We start from the raw sequence: 19463 nt of genomic DNA, 5'->3' as shown, positions 1-19463 counted from the left end.
CGGAATTCAGTCATCAATTTAGGTAAGAGAAACGAAATAGTTATTGGTGTTTAATTTTTTAGATTAGGCTTATATTACTGTTCAGTTCTAATAAAGTCACTTTTCTCACACTGACAAACAAGGTATTTTTTTATCTCCATCGTAGGCTGTATCTGATTTCAATTAGGCGCTGAGGAGCGGCAACAAGGTCACTTCTGGTCCTTTGGACGGTTTTGTTTTTCACGGTTAAGACTAACATAATATTACATATTTGCTTCGCATTTCGTTGAGTAGTGTATAGAGCAATCCTATCGGGATCAGGCCGGCACTCTGCCGGCGGCCGATTTGTCCCTGTTGCCGATCCGGTGCTTCTTTTTGTGCTTCCTAACAATTTTGACGTTCTTTTCAGATTCCGTCTCGGAGCAGAGTGTGGTCAGCTGTATATCGATTGTGGTCGTCGTGGGCAGTTTGGTCGGTGAAGTGGAAGAAGATTGGTTGTTGTTGTTGTTGTTGCTGGGTGCATTGGACGGTGTCCTGACGGCTCGCAAGTGTCCTTGTGCGGTTTTCCGTTGCTTCGAGTGCAGAGGTTGAGCGGCCGTTACGACTATTCCGCCGGTTTTGAACTTATTGCCGCCACCGGTGTGGATTGGTGTTTTAAGCGATTGACTGGAAACGAGCAGTTGGGTTTGCGATCCGGATACCGGACCTAGCAGATTGCTGGTGCTTGTGGCCTTCCGGGGAGAACCGGACGACGAGAGAAGACTAGCTGCTGCGGCGACTGCCATCCGACGGGAGTGACCGGAACGTGCACTGCGCGACAGGTGAGTAATGATTTCCGCTTTCTCTACGATTTTGTTCAGGGTCGATCTGAGGAGGGTAGGGTAAATGGATATGATTTAGGGTTTAGAATTATAAATCCTATCTGTACCTGGTTTTCCTCCGAACTTTGGCAATGCCACTGCCTTCGGAACTATCGCTATGCTTCTTGTCGGAGGAGGCTTTCTGCTTTCCGCCGCTGTACTGATCTGCGAGGGACAGCTTCACCCGGGTGGCAGCGCTGCTTACTGCCGAACGATTCTCCTTATCCTTGGCGGCCAGCCGGGACATGCTCTTGTGGTGTTTCTCCTTGAGGCTTCGCTTTTCGTCCTTCCAGGCGGCCAGCTTCTGCGAACAGGCACTGTTTGGATGGGAAATGAATTATTAGTTTTTTCGTGGGAAATCATCGGGATTGCAAAACTTACGTCAGCAGGGCTTCGTTGTCGAAGTGGGTGGATTTGACCAGAACTGGCGGGACACCCCAGGATAGGGGACGGGAGTTGATGGTCGCCGCTTCGTTGACGTACCCGTCCGAGTGCGTTCCGGTCCAGATGGACCGCTTGAACGACAGATGGGCAAAGATGTGGTCCGGGCTCATCGGTTTCATCATTTCCGCTCGGTTTCTAGGGGTTTGGGGATATTGAAAAATTATTGATTTTATGGTGGATGGTGTTCCTCGGCGCCGGGAATTTCAATTGTCACCCCTATTCTGTATTTCGTTTCGAACGATATTCTCATACAAAAAAAAATTTTTTTGTATGAGAATTTCGTTCGAAACGAAATACAGAATAGGGGTGTGTATCTAGAAGATGTTTCAGTCTACCGTGGAAGTGAGAAATAATTCTGGAAAGTCGGGCTTAAGACAGGTGGTTCATGTCTTCAGTTGTTCACTAGAATTGTGGGTACCTCAATCTTGGTAGATATTTTGCCTAAGAATTCATTCGCTAGGTGGTGCTACTGCATAGAGAAAAGTTCGCATTGGACATTTCCGCTGAATCTGGTTCTAATGATCCAGTCAAAATAGATTCTGTTTTTTGGAAAAGTTGTTCACTTTTGTGAGAAGTTAGCCAAATTTCTCTAAAGTTCGCTTATTTTCAACAATGTTGTTCTACGAAGTTCACTGAGCATCTACAAAGTCTAGCATTTGCAAAGTTAGCTGAATGTCTATAAAATTTGTTGCACTTCTAGAAAGTTTCCTAACTTTCTACACAGTTCAATGAATGTCTGCGAAGTTTTCGAAAGTTCTACGATGTTTCTTGAAGATCTATGTCCCTTGAAATCCTAAAGCATTTCTTTGACTGAAGTCGTGGAAAAATTTTCCTAAAGTTCTAGAAAGAAATTCCTTAAAGTTATCTGAAGAATTTCTTTAAAGTCTTCTCAAGTTCCCGGAAGAACTTCCCTGGAGTTGTGGGAAGTAGTTCCCTGAACTTCTAGGAAGGACTTTTGTGAGATTTTGGCAAGAACTTCCCTAAAGAAGTTCTGGGAAGAACTTCCCTAGAGTTCTGGGAAAAATTTCCAAAATTCTGGGAAGAACTTTTCTTCAGTTCAGGGAAACACTTGCCTCAAGCTGTAGATAGAACTTTTCTAGAGTTCTAGGAAGAATTTTCACGAAGTATATTTCAGGATATTTTTTGAAGTCTTCAGGATGATCAGGTTGATTTGGATCTTGATTGGTTCAGGATGATTCAGTTAATTCAGGTTTTATTTTTAAGTTCTGGATAGAACTTCTCTTATGTTTTGGGAAGAATATCTCTAAAGTTTTAGACTAAACTTATCTGGAATTCTGGGAAAAACTTTTCTGTATTTCTGAGAAGGATTTTTCTGAAGTTTTGGGAAGAAGTTCCTTGAAGTTTTGAGTAAAACTTCCTTCAAGTTCTGGGAAGGTTTTACTGGAGTTCTGGGAAGAACTTTTCGGAAGTTCTGAGGAAACCTTTTCTGAAGTTCTAGAAAGAACTTTCCTATAGGTCTGGATAGAACTTTCCTGAAGTTCTGGGAAGAACTTCCCTGAAGATATGAAAAGATTTTTTCTTGAGTTCTGGAAAAAAGCTTCCCTAAAGATCTTGAAAGAACTTTCTTATAATTTTGAAAAGAACTTCCCTAAAGTTCATGGAAGAACATCCCTGAAGTTTTTGGACGAACTTTACTGAAGCACTGGAAAGAGCTTCCCTGGAGTTCTGGGAAGAGATTTTCTTAAGTTCCAAGAAGAATCTTGCTGAAGTTTTAGGCAACATGTCCAAAGTTCGAAGATGAACTTATTTGAAGTTTTGGGAAGAACCTTCTTGAAATTCTGGAAAGAACATCCCTAAAGTTCTATGAAGAACTTCCCTAGAGTTCGGAGATTTTTTTTCCAAAACTCTGGGAAGAACTTCCCTTAAGTTCTGGAAAAAAAACTTGCCTGAAGTTGTAGATAGAACGTTTTTAGAGTTCTGGGAAGAATTTTCCCGAAGTTTATTTCAGGATATTTTTTTGAAGTCTTCAGGTTGATCAGGTTTTATTCTAAAGTTCTGGATAGAACTTCCCTCATGTTTTGGGAAGAACATCTCTAAAGTTTTGGACTAAACTTCGCTGGAGTTCTGGGAAAAACTTTTCTGTTTTTCTGAAAATGATTTTTCTGAAGTTTTGGGAAAAACTTTCTTCATGTTCTGGGAAGATTTTACTGGAGTTCTGGGAAGAACTGTTCGGAAGTTCTGAGAAAACCTTTTCTGAAGTTCTAGAAAGAACTTCTCTATAGGTCTGGATAGAACTTCCCTGAAGTTCTGGGAAGAACTTCCTTAAAGATATGGGAAGATTTTTTCTTAAGTTCTGGAAAGAGCTTCCCTAAAGCTCTTGGAAGAACTTCCCTATAGTTCTAGAAAGAACGCCCCTAAAGTTCATGGAAAAACATCCCTGAAGTTTTTGGACGAACTTTACTGAAGCACTGGGAAAAGCTACCCTGGAGTTCTGGGAAGAGCTTTTCTTAAGTTCCAAGAATAATTTTTCTGAAGTTTTAGGCAACATGTCCAAAGTTCGAAGATGAACTTATTTGAAGCTTTGGGAAGAACTTCCTTAAAATTCTGGAAAGAACATTCCTAAAATTCTATGAAGAACTTCGCTGGAGTTCTGGGCAAAACTTTTCCAAAATTCTGGGAAGAACTTCCCTTCAGTTCTGGGAAAAACTTGTCTCAAGTTGTAGTTAGAACTTTTTCAGAGTTCTGAGAAGAATTTTCTTTTTTAAATATTCAGGTTGATCAGGTTTTATTCTGAAGTTCTAGATAGAACTTCCCTCAAGTTTTGGGAAGAACATCTCTAAAGTTCTGGATAAAACTTCCCTGGAGTTCTGGGACAAACTTTTCTGTGAGAAGGATTTTTCTGAAGTTTTGGAAAGAACATCCTTAAAGCTTTGGGAAAAACTTCTTTGAAGTTTTGGGAAGAGCTTTCCTGAAGTTTTGGAAAGAACTTCCTTGAAATTCTGGGATGAACATCCCTAAAGTTCTATGAAGAACTTCCCTAGAGTTCTGGGAAAAACTTCCAAAATTCTGGGAAGAACTTCCCTTCAGTTCTGGGTGAAACTTGCCTGAAGTTGTAGATAGAACTTTTCTAGAGTTCTGGGAAGAATTTTCCCGAATTTTATTCTAGGATATTTTTTCAAGTCTTCAGGTTGATTAGGTTTTATTCTGAAGTTCTAGATAGAACTTCCCTCATGTTTTGGGAAGAACTTTCCTGAAGTTTTATGAAGAACATCCTTACTTCTTTGGAGTTTTGGGAAGAGCTCTTCTGAAGTTTTGGGAAGAACTTCGTCGAAATTCTGGGAATCCCTAAAGTTCTGGGAAGAACTTCCCTGGAGTCCTGGGCAAAACTTTTCCAAAATTCTGGGAGAAACTTGTCTCAAGTTGTAGATAGAACTTTTCTAGAGTTCTGGGAAGAATTTTCCCGAAGTTTATTGCAACGGTTAAAGTATCAAAATGGAGAGCAATAAATTTTTCCTGTGTCATCACATTGAAAACAAATTCTGCTATCAGTGGAAGCAAACTCAGTTTGATGCACATTTCAATTACACTACAATCATTTGAAAAATATTCCGCGAACAAATGTGCTATTCTAATTTAATGTAACCGTGCAACCATGAACTAATTTCCTTGGGTTCTGGGTTATCGTTAGAGTGAATTTATGACTGAGAAATCCGTTAAAAGAAGCAATTCCTTGCAGTTCTAGCCGTCATCATCAATAACTTAATCATGAAAATGCAGAACTTTAGGAATGTTTATAAATCTTTGAGGGCAAGTTCTGAGAACTTCATGTAAATTTCGTAGCCTAAGATGAAGATCAAAGAATTTTATGACGGGTCCATTAACTTCCAACCAATTTCAGGTACTTTACCAGAACTTCAAGAAACTCCAGAAAAATTCAGGTAACTTTAAAGATCTTCAGGAACGGTCAGAGAGCTTCGGGAAGGTTCTGAGAGCTTCAAAGCAGTTTGCAAATTTGCGAACTTTAGGATATTTAGTTCCTAAAACCAATGTTGCAAATATTCGCATCAATGACAACTCACTACCAGTATTTGAGAGATACAACTCACAATGTTCAGTTTCCTGCCAGGCTCTCACTACGAATAGGACAGAGGCAATAACAAAAATATTCCGACTCAACTCGAAGGGAGAACAGACAAATGCTGAGAATGTGTTCATCTAACCAGACTCTCTCTCTCTCTCTCTCTCAGTCATTGAGCTTAGTCGTTCTGATTCACCATGAATCTAACTCGAGGTCTGAGTCAGAGTGTGTTGATAGAGACAAATTGAGTCAGAGTTAGTCTGCCTGTTCGTTGAAGCAGTTGGTGAAAAAGCGGGGTAAAGTAATTTTTAAAGGGGGAGTCTTGCCAGAAAAAAAACGCTCTTTCCCTCTCTTTATCGTGTCTCCGTATCCGTACATAATAACCAGTAAAATCTTGCTCAACCATTGACCCAGTCAATCACTGATTCAAGCCACCTGAAACTCGAGCGGCACTCACTCAGTGCCCGAGTTTCCTCGGTATCGGCTTGGATTTGTGCATTTCATAGAATGAACGGATAAAGGCGTAAACGTAAAGGACACTCTTTCGCTCTTCTCTTGAAGCGGTAGGTGACTGATGAACAGATACAGTTTTGGTTTGTAGTTCTCCCGTGCAGAGTATCGTCGGTTTCAAATCGCGGCTTCGCTCATCAATCAGCAACATTGCCTAAAACTTCAGGAAAGGCTTCTTCAGAAAAATAGCCTAACAAAGTCCAAACAAACTACAAAGAAGTATGGGAATTTCAAGGGAATTCCAGGAATTTAAAGGAAGCTCCGAAAACTTCAGGGTAGTTCTGAGAACGTCCAGAACTACGGGGAATCGTTAAAGTCCTTTATGTTAGGTTGCAATAGGTGTTCAGCTTTAGGGCAGCTCCATTAAATTCAGCAAAATTGCAGGAGTTTTGGAGAAGCTTCCAAAACGTCATATGAATTTAATGATCTTAACGGCCGTTACGTGAATTTTAGGGCAGTTCTGAGAACTTCAGTGCAGGGCCGTAAATATTAAGAAAATTACGGGAATTTCAGCGAACTCCCGAGAGCTCCAGGTAAATTTCGAAAAATAGCAAGAACCTAGATCATCAGAGAAGTTTAGAGAACTTAAGAGCAAAATTTGGAAACTTCACCGAAACTTAGATAAATTCACGGAACAGCAGAGAAGGGAAGTTTAGAGATCTTTTAGGCAGTTTTAACAATTTCAGGGCAATTCCAGGAACTTCAAAGTTCTGAAGAATGCACGGAATTTTGGGAACTTCAGGGAAGCTTCATGGCCGTTCCATCAGCTTCAGGGTAATTTCAGGAACTTCAAAAAAGTTTTTTTGTATCTAGTTCGTTTATCGTCAATCGCGTTAGCTTTACGGAGCCGATAATTCATTGTTCTTTGTTTGTAACAAAATTCACTTGATTCTATGTCTAGTAGGAGTTGGGCCGAATACTCGCAGCTTACCCGAGGTTAGAGGGGTACATTGTCGAAGGATAGGAAAAGGGAAGGAGCTTGCGGGTAGGTTTTCGTTGTCTCATCAGAGCGATGTCGCCAGTATGAACGGTAGTGTGGTTCTAGGAGCTTTTTAAGAACTTCTAAGAACTTCAAGAATATCCAGATAACTTCAGAAAAGTTAACAAAACTTCAAAGTAATTCAGAGAACTTGAGGAAAATAGTGGAAATTTTGAATAAATTCCAAAATCCTCACCCAAGCAACATTGCAAGTTTTATCGAGGTTTTATAGCAATCTACAAGTCTAAATCATGGTCTACAGAACCCTCATGACACCAAAAATGCTTCTTGAGCAGAGAAGTTAGGTCTAGAGATCATCGGAGAAGCTCAGAAAGTCTAGACTTACGGGAAATTTAAAGATGAAGTTCCGGAAATTTCAGGATAGTCCAAAGATTTTTAGGACAATTTCATTTATTTCTAGGTAGCTCCAATAACTTAAGAAGAATCAGGGAAGAACAGAGCTCCTTAGGGCAGTTCAATTGACTAAATTGCAGGAATTTTACAAAAGTTTCAAGAAACTCAGGGAATTTTCGAAAACTTCAGTAAAGTTGCGAGAACTTCAAGGATGTTCAAAGAGCTTCAAAAATGTCCAAAGAACTTCAGAGAAATGTTGAGATTATTAGGCTGTTTCATTTTGTTGGAGGGATATTTCTAGTACTGCAAGAGATCAGAGAACTTCAGAGCAATTCAAGATGCTACGAAGAATAATGAAAATTCCATGAAGATCATTTCTGTGAGAACGATTATTCTGAAGCTTTGGGAAGACCATCCCTACAGTTTTGGGAAGAACTTCTTTGAAATTTTGGGAAGAGCTTTCCTGAAGTTTTGGAAAGGATTTCCTGGAAATTCTGGGAAAAACACCCCTCAAGTTCTGGGAAGAACTTCAGTGGTGTTTAGGGCAAAACTTTTCCAAAATTCTGGGAAGAACTTCCCTTCAGTTCTTGGAGAAACTTGCCTCAAGTTGTGAATAGAACTTTTCTAGAGTTCTGGGAAGAATTTTCCCGAATTTTAGTCTAGGATATTTTTGCAAGTCTTCAGGTTCATCAGGTTTGATTCTGAATTTCTATATAGAACTTCCCTTATGTTTTGGGAAGAACTTTTCTGTAAGAAGGAATTTTCTGAAGTTTTATGAAGAATATCCTTAAAGCTCTGGAAAAAACTTCTTTTGAGTTTTGGGAAGAGCTCTTCTGAAGTTTTGGCAAAAACTTGCTTAAAATTCAGAGACAAACCATGAAGATCAGGAAAATTGATGGAACGATAGAGAAGTTCCGAAAACTTCTTAAAAATTTAGGAAAGTTCAAGAACAAACGAAAACTTCATGCAAGTGCAAGAAATTCAGAGAAGTTGAAAGATTTTAAAGGGAGTTCTATGAGCTTCAAAGAAGCTTCGAAAAGGGAAAATAACTTCAAGGCCGTTCAATTTACTTCAGAAAAATTTAACTTTTTTTTTTAGAACTTTTAAAAAGTTCTATGAAATTCAGAGAGTTCAGAAATCTTAAGGGCAGTTCCAATAAATTCGGCAAAAACATTTTGAGCTATTTGAGTTTTAAACATTTTAAATTTTTACTAAAAAAAAAATTGTTTATTTTTCCCAGACAGACATGATTTTTCTCTACAAATTTGTCTCAGACGTAATTTGTATCAGAAATGCCGTAACCGTGCTACAATTTTCTGAAAAATGTCAAGGATGCCTTTTGGTATATTTTAACATGATTAAAAATGGCCAAATTTCAGAAAAAATGAGATTCATTGATTCAGATTTCATAACTAACAATTACTCAAAATTTCATACAAATCGGAGAAGGTCGATTCAAAAATTCGATTTTTTTTTTCACTAATTTGGAACTGCTCCATTCTTAAATTACATACAATCAGTGGCGTCGCCTTAACCTCAATCTACCTGTGCACTAACTCTGAAAACATAAACAATTATCAAAATATTGCTTGCAATGGATAGATATCGAGTTAACTAGAAGATTAAGTGTATTTTTCAACCGATTCGAGTATGAATATGGTATTAAATCTGTTTTTGAAAGTTGGTGCACAGGTAAAAAGTGAGGTTACGCGACGCCACTGCATACAATTATGGACTGTGCGTGGATTTGCGGTGGTGGGGGCGCTAATTAAAAAAATAGTATGTAACCAGCTCTAAATTTACCATGACAGCCTTGCTCGGGTCTTCTGCAGGGCTCAACAAAGTCACTTTCAATCGAAAATCGTCAAGCGACGACGAAGCTGTCAGCCATCGCTTTCAATTGAAAGTCATTCTGTCTTCTCTTCGAGCAGATCCCCTTCAACATCACTTTCGATCAGTTTCCATGCTGTTTGCTTTGGTTTGATTCGTGTTCATTTCGTCTTTCACTGTCAAATGCGCCTTCGTTCGCATCGAAGTGAAGCTGTTCGATCCAAATTACTTTTGTTGATTGTTCACTCGGTTCATTTAAGCTTACGTGCATAAATGACTGCACGTGATGTCAAATTTATCATTGTCGGGCGGTTTGTTCACCGATCAATATGGGTATTTTTGGAATCGTCATTTCAAAATCTACGATGGTGGCTTCCAGTTTAAAAAAAAAAGTGGAACATACTGTCAAATACCCATTAATATAGGTATTTTTTGAATCGGTATGACAGCTAGAGAATGAAAATCGATATTCGACACCATTTTGAACTCCAAGTTGGTGGTTTTCAATTTCAGAAAATGTGGGAAGTACTGTAAAATATCCATCAATATTGACACTTTTTTGAAATCCGATGGCCACCAACGCGTTGTTCCCGTTCCGCAAATACCCATACGAATCTATGCGTCGTTCCTGTTCCGAAAATACCAATATTTTAGGGTATTTGACACTTTTCTGAAACCCAATGTCGGTTTCCAAAATGGCGTCCACTATATATTTTCGGTATCTACGCGTCGTCTACGTTGCGAAAATACCCATATCTTAGAGTATTTGTCACTTTTTCTGAAAACCGATGGCCGCCATTTTGGATTTCAAAATGCCGTCGAATATCGATCTTCGGCATCTGCGCGTTGTTCACGTTCTGAAAATACCCATTTGAGACTTTTCCAGAGCTCGATGGCCGCCATCTTGGATTCCAAAATGGCGTCGGACATCGATTTTCGGCACCTTCGCGTCGTCCAAGGTTCAAAAATACTCATATTGTAGGGTATTTGAGACCAATGGCCGCCATCTTGGACTTTATTTTCGTTTAATTTAAAATTTTGTTTATTTGTTTATTTGTTTATTTAATAATTCAACTGACAATTAATGTCTTAATGAATAAAAACTTAATCTAATTAGTTATGGTCAACGAAACGAAAACGGTCAAGTAACCAGTGACGAAACACATTTGCTGATACGTTAAAATCAAATTCGCAATAAAAGTAGTTAAATTGTCGGCTGATTGCACGAATTGGCTCATTCTGCGTATAATTTCTGCCTCGTGGCTCCAAAAACCAGAAATTCGCGTTGACGAAGAGGTCTCTCAGGAGCATACATATTTAGCTGGGCCAGCAACGTTGGACAGTCGATGTCACCCGTGAGAAGCTTTCGAGCAAACATAGCTTGAGCGACTGTCCGTCGCACCACTAGCGGTTCGATGCCCAGAAGACGGCAACGCTCCTCGTACGTTGGCAGGTTCGATTAGTCACGCCAGTTCAAGAAACGAAGAGCATATCTCACAAACTTTCGTTGAACAGATTCGATTCTAGCGATCCAAGTGGCTTGGAAAGGGCACCATACAACTGCACTTGATTCTAATATAGACCGCACAAGTGAGCAGTAAAGTGATCTGAGGCATAACGGGTCCCGGAACTCATCGGCAATTTTGAAAATAAAACCCAGTTGGCGATTGGCTCGGGAAATGATGTCGTTATAATGGATTTTGAAGGTGAGCCCGCAGTCCAGAGTAACACCGAGATCCTTTATTTGTTCTACACGGGCAATGCAACGTCCAAAGAGCACATAGTCAAACATAATTGGTTCGTTTTTACGGTGATAGGAGATGACGTTGCATTTTTCGATGCTCAGGCCCATCAAATTTCTCGTGCACCAGTCAGCGAAAATACATAGCATACGCTGGAGATCCCAACAGTCCGAGAGGCTTTTGATAATTTTGTATATTTTGGCGTCATCTGCGTAGAAAAGACGACATCCTGATGGTAACAACAGAGCGATGTCGTTTAAAAAGATCGAAAACAGCAGAGGTCCCAGGTTGCTGCCTTGCGGGACTCCCGAGTTGTTTGAGAAAACATTTGATTCCGTCGCGCCAATCTTGACTCGTACAGAGCGATTCACTAAGTACGATCTGAACCATTTCACAGCCGTAGACGAGACACCTAGAATCTCCAAATTAGCAAGCAGGATTTCATGATCTACCCTGTCAAAAGCGGCTTTTAAGTCCATGTATGCAGCATCAACTTGCCATCCAACATCCAAGCTTCGCAGACAGTCAGAGGTAAACTGCACCAGGTTCGTGGAAACCGATCGCTTGGGGTAAAAACCATGTTGGTCCGTATCGATATAATTTTTACAGCACATAAACAGAGCATCAATTACAATAATCTCGAAAAGTTTAGAGCAGGCGCACATGGAGGAAATCCCACGATAAATAGCGACATTCCGTTTGTCTCCTTTTTTGTGAATTGGAAACAGATAGGAAAGCTTCCTGCGGGAGGGGAATTCACTTTGCTGTGCCGAGAAATTAAAAAGTCGCGCAAGTGGAAGGCAGAGGCTGACTGCACATCGTTTTAAAACTGACGAGGGAATTCCGTCAGGACCAGCGGCGAATGAGTTCTTCATTTTGCGTGTTGCGGCTATCACCATGTCTTCAGTGATGTGAGGTATGTCAAAACTAAAAACATCACGTGGCATCCCGGAGGTTGCGACCAACACCTGTGTCGGTGAAGCGGAAAAATCGTGGAAGACTTGTTTGAATTGACGAGCAAACAAGCTGCATTTTTCACTTTCGCTGCAAGCCGTATCATCTCCGAGGAACATGGAACAAGGCAGCCCGGATTCTTTCCGTTTTGAATTCACAAACGACCGAAAACCATTCGGGTTCGACCGAAGGTTCGCTTCCGTGCGTCTCACGTGCCGATTATAGAGGAAGTGGTTGTAGTTTCGATAGCGACGACTTGCGAAATTAAACTGTTGCTTGTAGAACGGTGAGCGAGAGCTGCAGTACCTTCGGAGCGCTGACGTTTTAGTTTACGTAGGCGTGGGTTCGACCATGGAGGCTTTTGCGGGGGACGTCTTGCTGGGACAGTGCGGAAAATAACTTCTTCCAGCGCAGAGCTGAAACAATCCACAGCATCATTGACACTAGCGGCCGTTTCGATACAGTGCCAATCTATTTCTGCAAGTGCATTGTTCAATGCAGTGTAATCGGCCCGGTGAAAGTCCAGAAAGCAGCACTCGGAAAACGGTATATATTCAATTGGAGTGGATAAACTTAGTGACACGACGAGAGCGGGATGGTCGGCATCTAGATCGATCAGTGGCTCGACCGGTAGAGAAACAGAAGTGTCTGGTAAGGCTGAGTCATTTGTCAGAACAAGATCTAACAAACGTCCATTACGGTTGGGAAAAATGTTCGCCTGAGTGAACCCATGAATGTTAAATCCGTCCAGAAGTTCACAGCAAGCAACCGGCATATGCGATAGCAGAGGATCAATGAATGGTGTGCCACTGTCAGAGAAACGCCACTGTAAACCAGCTTGGTTGTAGTCGCCAAATAGGAGAGCGGGAGAATTGGGGCACAATTGAGACGAAATCGAGCCCAACGAATTAACGTGCTCATGGATGATCGTGCAGTCGTTTTTGCGGTCGGGGGGTAGGTAGACTGCGCCTACACTGAGCTTGGTTCTTGGCAGATCCACAACAATCCAGATTTGCTCTAGCAGACTTGAAATGGGCGAGGTACTTACATAGCTGGTCAGTTTCGTTGTGACGGTGATCAGAACCCCACCACCACGCAATTTTTGACTGTTTAGGGGAGAGCGGTCGGTTCTGAAGACGGAATAATGCGATCCAAACAGCTGCGGTGAGTAAATCCGGTCATCCAGCCACGTTTCTGTCAGAACAATCAAATCGTACTCAGCCTCCGAGACAGCCAGGAAAAACGGGTCGATTTTAGTCCGCAGCCCACGCACATTTTGGTAGTAAATCCGGAGACCACCCAAGATGCCACTACGCGAACTGGAAGTTGAAGGGAAATCAGGTACCGAAAGTTCGAAGGGGCCTCATAGCCTAGTCAGTAAAGGCACGGTTTTACCAAGCCGGAGGCGGCGGGTTCGATTCCCGGTCCGGTCGAGGGAATCTTTCGGGTTGGAAATTTTCTCGACTTCCCTGGGCATAGAGTATCATTGTGCTTGCCACACAATATACAAATTCATGCATTGGTATTGGCATCGAAAGCTCTCAATTAATAACTGTGGAAGTGCATTTAGAACACTAAGTTGAGAGCACGCAATAAGCTAATATGCGCTAAGCAATAAGCTTGAAATGCGAATAAGAAGAAGAAGAAAGTTCGAAATCGCAATTATACTCGCCTGGAGTTGCAGGCCGAAAGCCCCCGATAAATAACAAATTATTACTACATATAATCCGGATGCCATCCCTATCGCCAACCGGTATTGTGCGGATACTATCCGGATACTATATTTTGATGCCTGACGACGCGACGCGTGACAAGTCGAATGAGCCCCGAATTGAAGTGAAAGTGGAAGCAACGAATGATGCAGTTTTCGAATCATTCATTGCGTCAATTGAAACACGTCTTTGCTTCAAATGAAATGAACTGATACACTTGACGAACGAAACAAGTGATAGTCAATTCATGTTTGATAGGAGGATTGTTCATTGTGACTCGATAACAAGAAACACAGTGACCTACACGAAAATGATATTGCTCGAAATGAAGCAATTCTGCGGAAAGTTCCTTTTCTTTTCTTTGTTTCGAAAATGCAGAACCCTGGTCTTCTGTACCCCGAGTTTGAGAGATTTGAAATGTTGTAGGAATACCCCCCCCCCCCCCCCCAGTGCAGAAATCCCATCCCCACAAATCGCCCAAAACTCACCTCTCCGCACTCCTCCGGTTGAATCCCTGCCACGAGCGCTCCTTGCTGATCGGTGGAAACTCCTTGATAATGCTCATCACCATCCGGTTGTTGTCGTCCTCCTCCTCGGACATGTATCGACTCGTCGCCGACCGTACGATCAGTTCCGGTGGCATCAGATATTGCGTTTCGCAACCCAGCATCGTCAGCTTCTTGATCCGTTCCGATTGGCGAAACTTGTGGTGCCGCCGGAAGCTCCGCTTGATCGTATTCTCCGTATCGGACACGGCCATCTGGTGAGGCTGACCGCCCACCGGAGACGATTCCTCGTCGGAGGAGTACTCGAAGAAATCGCTAGCCGGTTCGGCCGTAGGAATGTCCAGCACGATGCGGTGCGCATTGCGGGCTCTTCGCCGATACGGTCTGGTCGGAGTGCGACATTGCTTTTTGCCCTGTGCGGTGGAAGTTGAACAGTGTTTTCAAAGAGTTGAGGTTAGGTGCGGTTGTGATTACCTTTTTGTTTCCCTTGAATTTCTGCGGTAGAACCGGAGATGATGGAGGTACTCTCAGTGAAGAACAGCACGGGCCTTCCAGTTCTGCCATGCTATCTTTACCAGCTGCGAGAAAGAAAAACGTTTTTCTAATTTTATAGCGAAAACGATGAATTTTATAGCACACTAACCTTCATCTTCGGAACTACTGGTGCTGGTGTCGCCTTCGTCGCTGGAGTAATCCGACAGGGGAATGTTGAGCGGTTCCTCCGCGCTGGAGCCCTCCTTCGAAAGTCGAGTCAGGATCTTCATGCGGAGCTTTTCCTTCGAAGTAAACAACCACTTTCGGTATCGTTTTGCAAAACCTAGAAGCTTGTTTTTTTTTCATCCTAATCAAGTGCGTTCGGTGCCATAAAAAAGATTCTACAAAGCGTGCTTTTCGGTTTCCAAAAATGGACTACTTTATTCAACTACCAAATCAAAATAAACAAACCAGAATATCGAGTCAAATCTGTCTCTCGTCGTCGGATTGGGGCGTCTTGGGTCTCGTTTTCCGAACGACGCGTCGCACGACTTTGACCACCCGGCGTACGATCCGTTTGCGAGGTCCCTGCTCCAGTCGCAGAGCTTCCCGTTCCTCGTTGGTGCGCGGAACGGGAATGGAGCGGAAGTGCTGCATCCGTCGTTGGATGGCTTCGTTCGACGGTGGCGCTGAATCCAGGTTGGCCAGGTTCAGTATGAAGTGCAAGCACTGGCGCGCTTTATTGCGGTAGACTCGCTTAAGGTTTTTTTTATAGCACAAAAGGTAAACATTAGATTATGAGCGGGCAGTAACTGCGTTACCGTAAATCTAGCCTAATAGTTCTGCTAATCCTACTTGGACTGTACATTACTGCGTGGGCAATGGGATAAATCCATAACTATTGTTTGAACATATATACACGTGTGTTAGCAGTGCTCTGTGGCGTGTTGTAGATGTCGCTAGTGTAGTAGCTTGGCCTCCTTGCCTCGGTTGTTAGCCCAGAAGTACTTTTGCCACTGGAAACGGAACGGGGTCGGTTCGGGAGGAACTTGAGCAGCTACAGCGGCGGCCTTTTTGGCTTCAATGCGGCTGATACGTTCCTCTTCGACTCGTTTCCGGCGGGCTAGGATCTCTGCTTCCTTTATGGCTGCCTTTTCCTCCTCCGTCTTAGGCAGAGGGATCTGGCTGAATTCGACTAGTCGCCAACGCCATTCTTCCATGCAGGGTGGTTCCGAGTACGGATCGTGCAGATTCATAAAGAACCACAAGTACTTGCGCACGATCTGGCGGTACTTCCGCTGGCGGTGGTTAGAAAAGTGTTGTAAAGCGGTGTGATGTGGAGTGAAAGAAAGTATCGTATCAGGAAGTTTGACTGGGATAGTGTGTGGCGTTTTATAGCAAGGGTAGTTTTGATTTTATAGCGCACAAGGGACACGAACATAGACGGGTGAGTAACACATTGAACAGTCGGAAAACGTGTCACAGTCTCTAGTGATAGCGTCTAGTCTTGGGATTCGCCGCCCAAACGTACTTTCGCCAGTTGAACAGGAACACTTTCGGCGGAGATGGCGGCCTCAGGGTTATTCGTTTTGCACGTTTCCGGTTCTCTTCTTCGGTTCGTTCTTTCTGTAGCGCGGCATTTTCCTCCCGTTTGGCTGTTTTTTCCTCCTTCGTCCGAGGCACCGGAATCCGAAGAAACTCCTCCAGCCGCCGTTCAATGGCGCTTCGACTAGGCGGGACCGACAATGGATTGTGCATGTTTCGTATGAACCATAAAAACTTGAGTACAATTACCCGATACTGACACTATTCATTGAACGTCATGGTTTCGGTTTCAGTCAATGTTCGTTTGCAAAGAGTAAACAAATCAATTTAACAACAATCGAGTGAGGAATTTTGCCCTTAACTAGCGTGCAACCCTGTTCGTGACTTGCATGCAATTTTCCGGAACAACATCAACGAGTGCGATTATGACATTTGCTTTTTCATATTATGGTCGACGATGGCTGTCTGTCAAAACTTACACGAGAACAAAATGGGCGTGCCGCGTTCGGTTTGTCATTTTTGGTGGTCGTGCTGGAAGTACTTGCAATAATATTTAACACAAACACACGTTCCCATACAAACAATCATACACACCAGCGCTCACTGACAAATACAGTATGGTGAAAATGTCAACAAAGGAAAAAAAATGACACAAACACAACTTCTATCGAACCCGGATGGATTTGTTTTTGAACTAAAAATAAGCGAATACTCTTTAATTTGCGTTTTATCAAATTTCACTTGTTTTTTGTTTTGCGAATTTGTACAATGTCAAACAGAGAAAAAAAAAAAGATCTTCGATTTCGGTTTCCAAAACTACTACATACTCCAAGAAAGCGCTGACATTTGATGAATAAATAAGTAAAAGAAATGTATACAATATGCTATTATTTACAAATATACAAACGTAATGACTTCAATTATTTTTTTTTTAACTCGAGCAATACTCTAAAAGATGCGCCTACTAGTTTATGCTTGCTTTCTTATTGTTTCGTTTGCTTGCTATGCATTTAAATTAACTTAACTAAACACGATTCGCTTAGACGTTGCGAGTGAGAGCGAGAGAAAACTGGCGTTATTATTTCGAAATAAAAATGATAATACTTTTGCAGCGACAGTCGACAGAAAATTCGGGTGGGTGGGTGAGGATGTTATTAAAAAAATGGGTGTTGAGTAAATGCTATATCCGATGCAATCGACGGATTGGTTTCAGTTGGTTAGCTGGGAAGGAGTTTAACTGAAAGTCAGCGTTCTTATTTTACGGTGTAAAATTTTCGCCTTTAACTTGTTGTTAATTGATTTCAGGTGAGAGTGTATTCGCCATCTGTCAAAGATTCGGCGCAGCAAGCGGTTTATTTCTGATCAGTTCAAGTGAATTCAACATCGATTAATTCGACAGTGAATCAAGTTTTACAAGTGTTTGCAGAGTTAATCGTCGAAGAAAAGTGGAGCAATTTCTTGCATTTGAAGCGAATCTCTAAAGCGTATCCGAAACATTGCCACCTCTCCAGTTAAACTCCTTCGCTGCTTCTAGGAACATGCTTATTTCCAACGAATTTTGAGCGATCAGAATTTTTCCAATCAACCAATTCAGACGCAATAAGCTAAAAACAAAAGCAAATTTTCCAGGAATAAATTAGCATTCGTTCAACCACCACCAGGCACTCTGTTGGGCCTTGCGGCGTGCCTTTCGCAGTTTTTTCTCCCTCTTTCGCAACTTGCGCAATCGTTTGACGAAGAAATTTACTTTGATCGGATTATCGTCGTAGTAGTCCATCAGCGTTTCGCAGTATGCCCGGCCGATGTGCTCGTAGTCCTGTTCGGAAGTAGTCGCTTCATTAGAAAATGTTTCTCTAGGGAAAACGAAACCCAGAAAACAAAACTTACCGCCGTGGAAAAGTGCGTCCCGGCCCGGCCACCCATCGTGCTGCCACCGAAGGACGCCTCCAGGGTGTAGCTGTTGGTCACTCCGAGCACCCAGACGACGATCCGTCCGGTGCCTTCCTTGTTTTTCTGTACCTTAAATTTGCAGTTTTCGAATGAAAACTGATGCGGAGAAGAAGAAAATCAACTGTCATTTATCGGTTATAGGGCTTAGTTCAGATCTGGCCGTTACCTTGTCGGCGACATTCTTGTGCAACATCAGCGGAAAGACCTGCTCCAGCAGCCGCCGGTCGGGATGTCGCTTCAGATTCTCGCACCCGTAGATGAACACATTGTGCTTGCGTGAGTGGGCGTGCATGTCGCAGTACATCGCGACGCCACAGTCCTCCATCAGTCTGCAGATATGGAGGTGATGGAGAAAGTAGGAGATCGGAATCAGTCGATGAATGTTAGGAAAATTCAGAGATTAAATAGGAAGTTTTTAGGTTTGTCAATGGGAAGGTTCAGAGGTTATCGAGGACAAGTTCAAAACACGCATTTTTAAAGTCTTCTAGCGAATAGTTTGAAGGTAGATTTCAGAGTTTTCTGGCTGATTTTCAGTTTATTTTTTTTTTTAGGAAAGTTCAGAAGTCTGCCACAGGTAAATTCCAAAAATCGTCTATGGGAGCTTTAGTGGACTACTTTGATCAGTTTAAGGATCTTGCCGATAATCTCTATTTTCTTATGAATTTGTCATCGTAGTCATTCTAATTTGTTATATCAAGACCAACAATTGAAATGGCCTTAACTCCATTTTGTAAACAAACCTTGTAAGCTCATTTTCTCGCGAACCTACTTTGGGCTCCGGAGGACACTCCAGTCGAATAAAATTCGCCGTCACACGAAGTTGACTGTCTACAAGACGCTGATTAGACCGGTGGTCCTCTACGGCCACGAGACCTGGACTATGCTCGTGGAGGACCAACGCGCCCTTGGTGTTTTCGAACGGAAGGTGTTGCGTACCATCTATGGTGTAGTGCAGAGGGATGACGGAACGTGGAGGAGGCGAATGAACCACGAATTGCACCAGCTGCTTGGAGAACCAAGAAGAAGAGGCGCGCAGCGGGCAAGGTGGATCGACCAAGTAGAAGGTGACCTGCGGACCCTTCGCAGACTACGAGGCTGGCGAACTGTGGCCATGGATCGAGTAGAGTGGACAGCAGAGGACAACAAGGCCTTAGCCTGATTGGTAAGGTAAGTAACATAGTTCCATAAGTTCACGCAAGCTTAAACATTTTTAGAACAGTTCCATTTTATTCATGGTAGTACAACAAGCTTCATGAAAACTTTAAAACACTTTAGAGAAGTTTCGAGAACTTCGAGAATGATATTGATCTCGCTAATTAAGCTCTAAACAAAAAAACAAACTTCAAGAAAGAACGGATATCCTCAGAGCAAAGATATTCCACAGCAGGGAAATTACATAAATTTTAAAAAAATTTTTCGAGAAATTCAGTTAATTGTCAGCACTTAAGAGAAGATTCATGATCGTTAGGAAAATCGTGGAAACTTTAGGAAGTCCGAAAAAGTTTAGAGAAGTTAAAAGAAATGATGAGAAGTATTGCGAGGATCAAGTTAGTTTCTCAAACAACAAAAGAACTTCAAGGCAGTT

General features: G+C 42.2%; 1 protein-coding gene across 1 annotated transcript; it reads right to left on the bottom strand.

Annotated features, from left to right (window-relative positions):
• Nucleotides 1–279: 279 nt before the first annotated feature.
• Nucleotides 280–18207, bottom strand: LOC135700673 (uncharacterized; the record flags this gene model as incomplete). The annotated part of the gene is made up of 9 exons (XM_065221253.1): nt 280–846; nt 908–1156; nt 1221–1418; nt 13892–14322; nt 14384–14487; nt 14553–14685; nt 17676–17744; nt 17816–17974; nt 18045–18207. Coding segments are annotated over 9 exons (2056 nt in total), but the record flags the coding sequence as incomplete, so codon positions are not given.
• Between the last annotated feature and the right edge of the window lie 1256 nt (nt 18208–19463).

Source organism: Ochlerotatus camptorhynchus, unplaced genomic scaffold (genome assembly GCF_037179485.1).
Source record: "Ochlerotatus camptorhynchus isolate MF236.1 unplaced genomic scaffold, CSIRO-AGI_Acam_v1.1 ptg000141l, whole genome shotgun sequence".
NCBI lineage: Eukaryota > Metazoa > Arthropoda > Insecta > Diptera > Culicidae > Ochlerotatus > Ochlerotatus camptorhynchus.
Note: the sequence above shows the minus strand (reverse complement) of the source record. Positions and strands in the feature narration are given on the sequence as shown.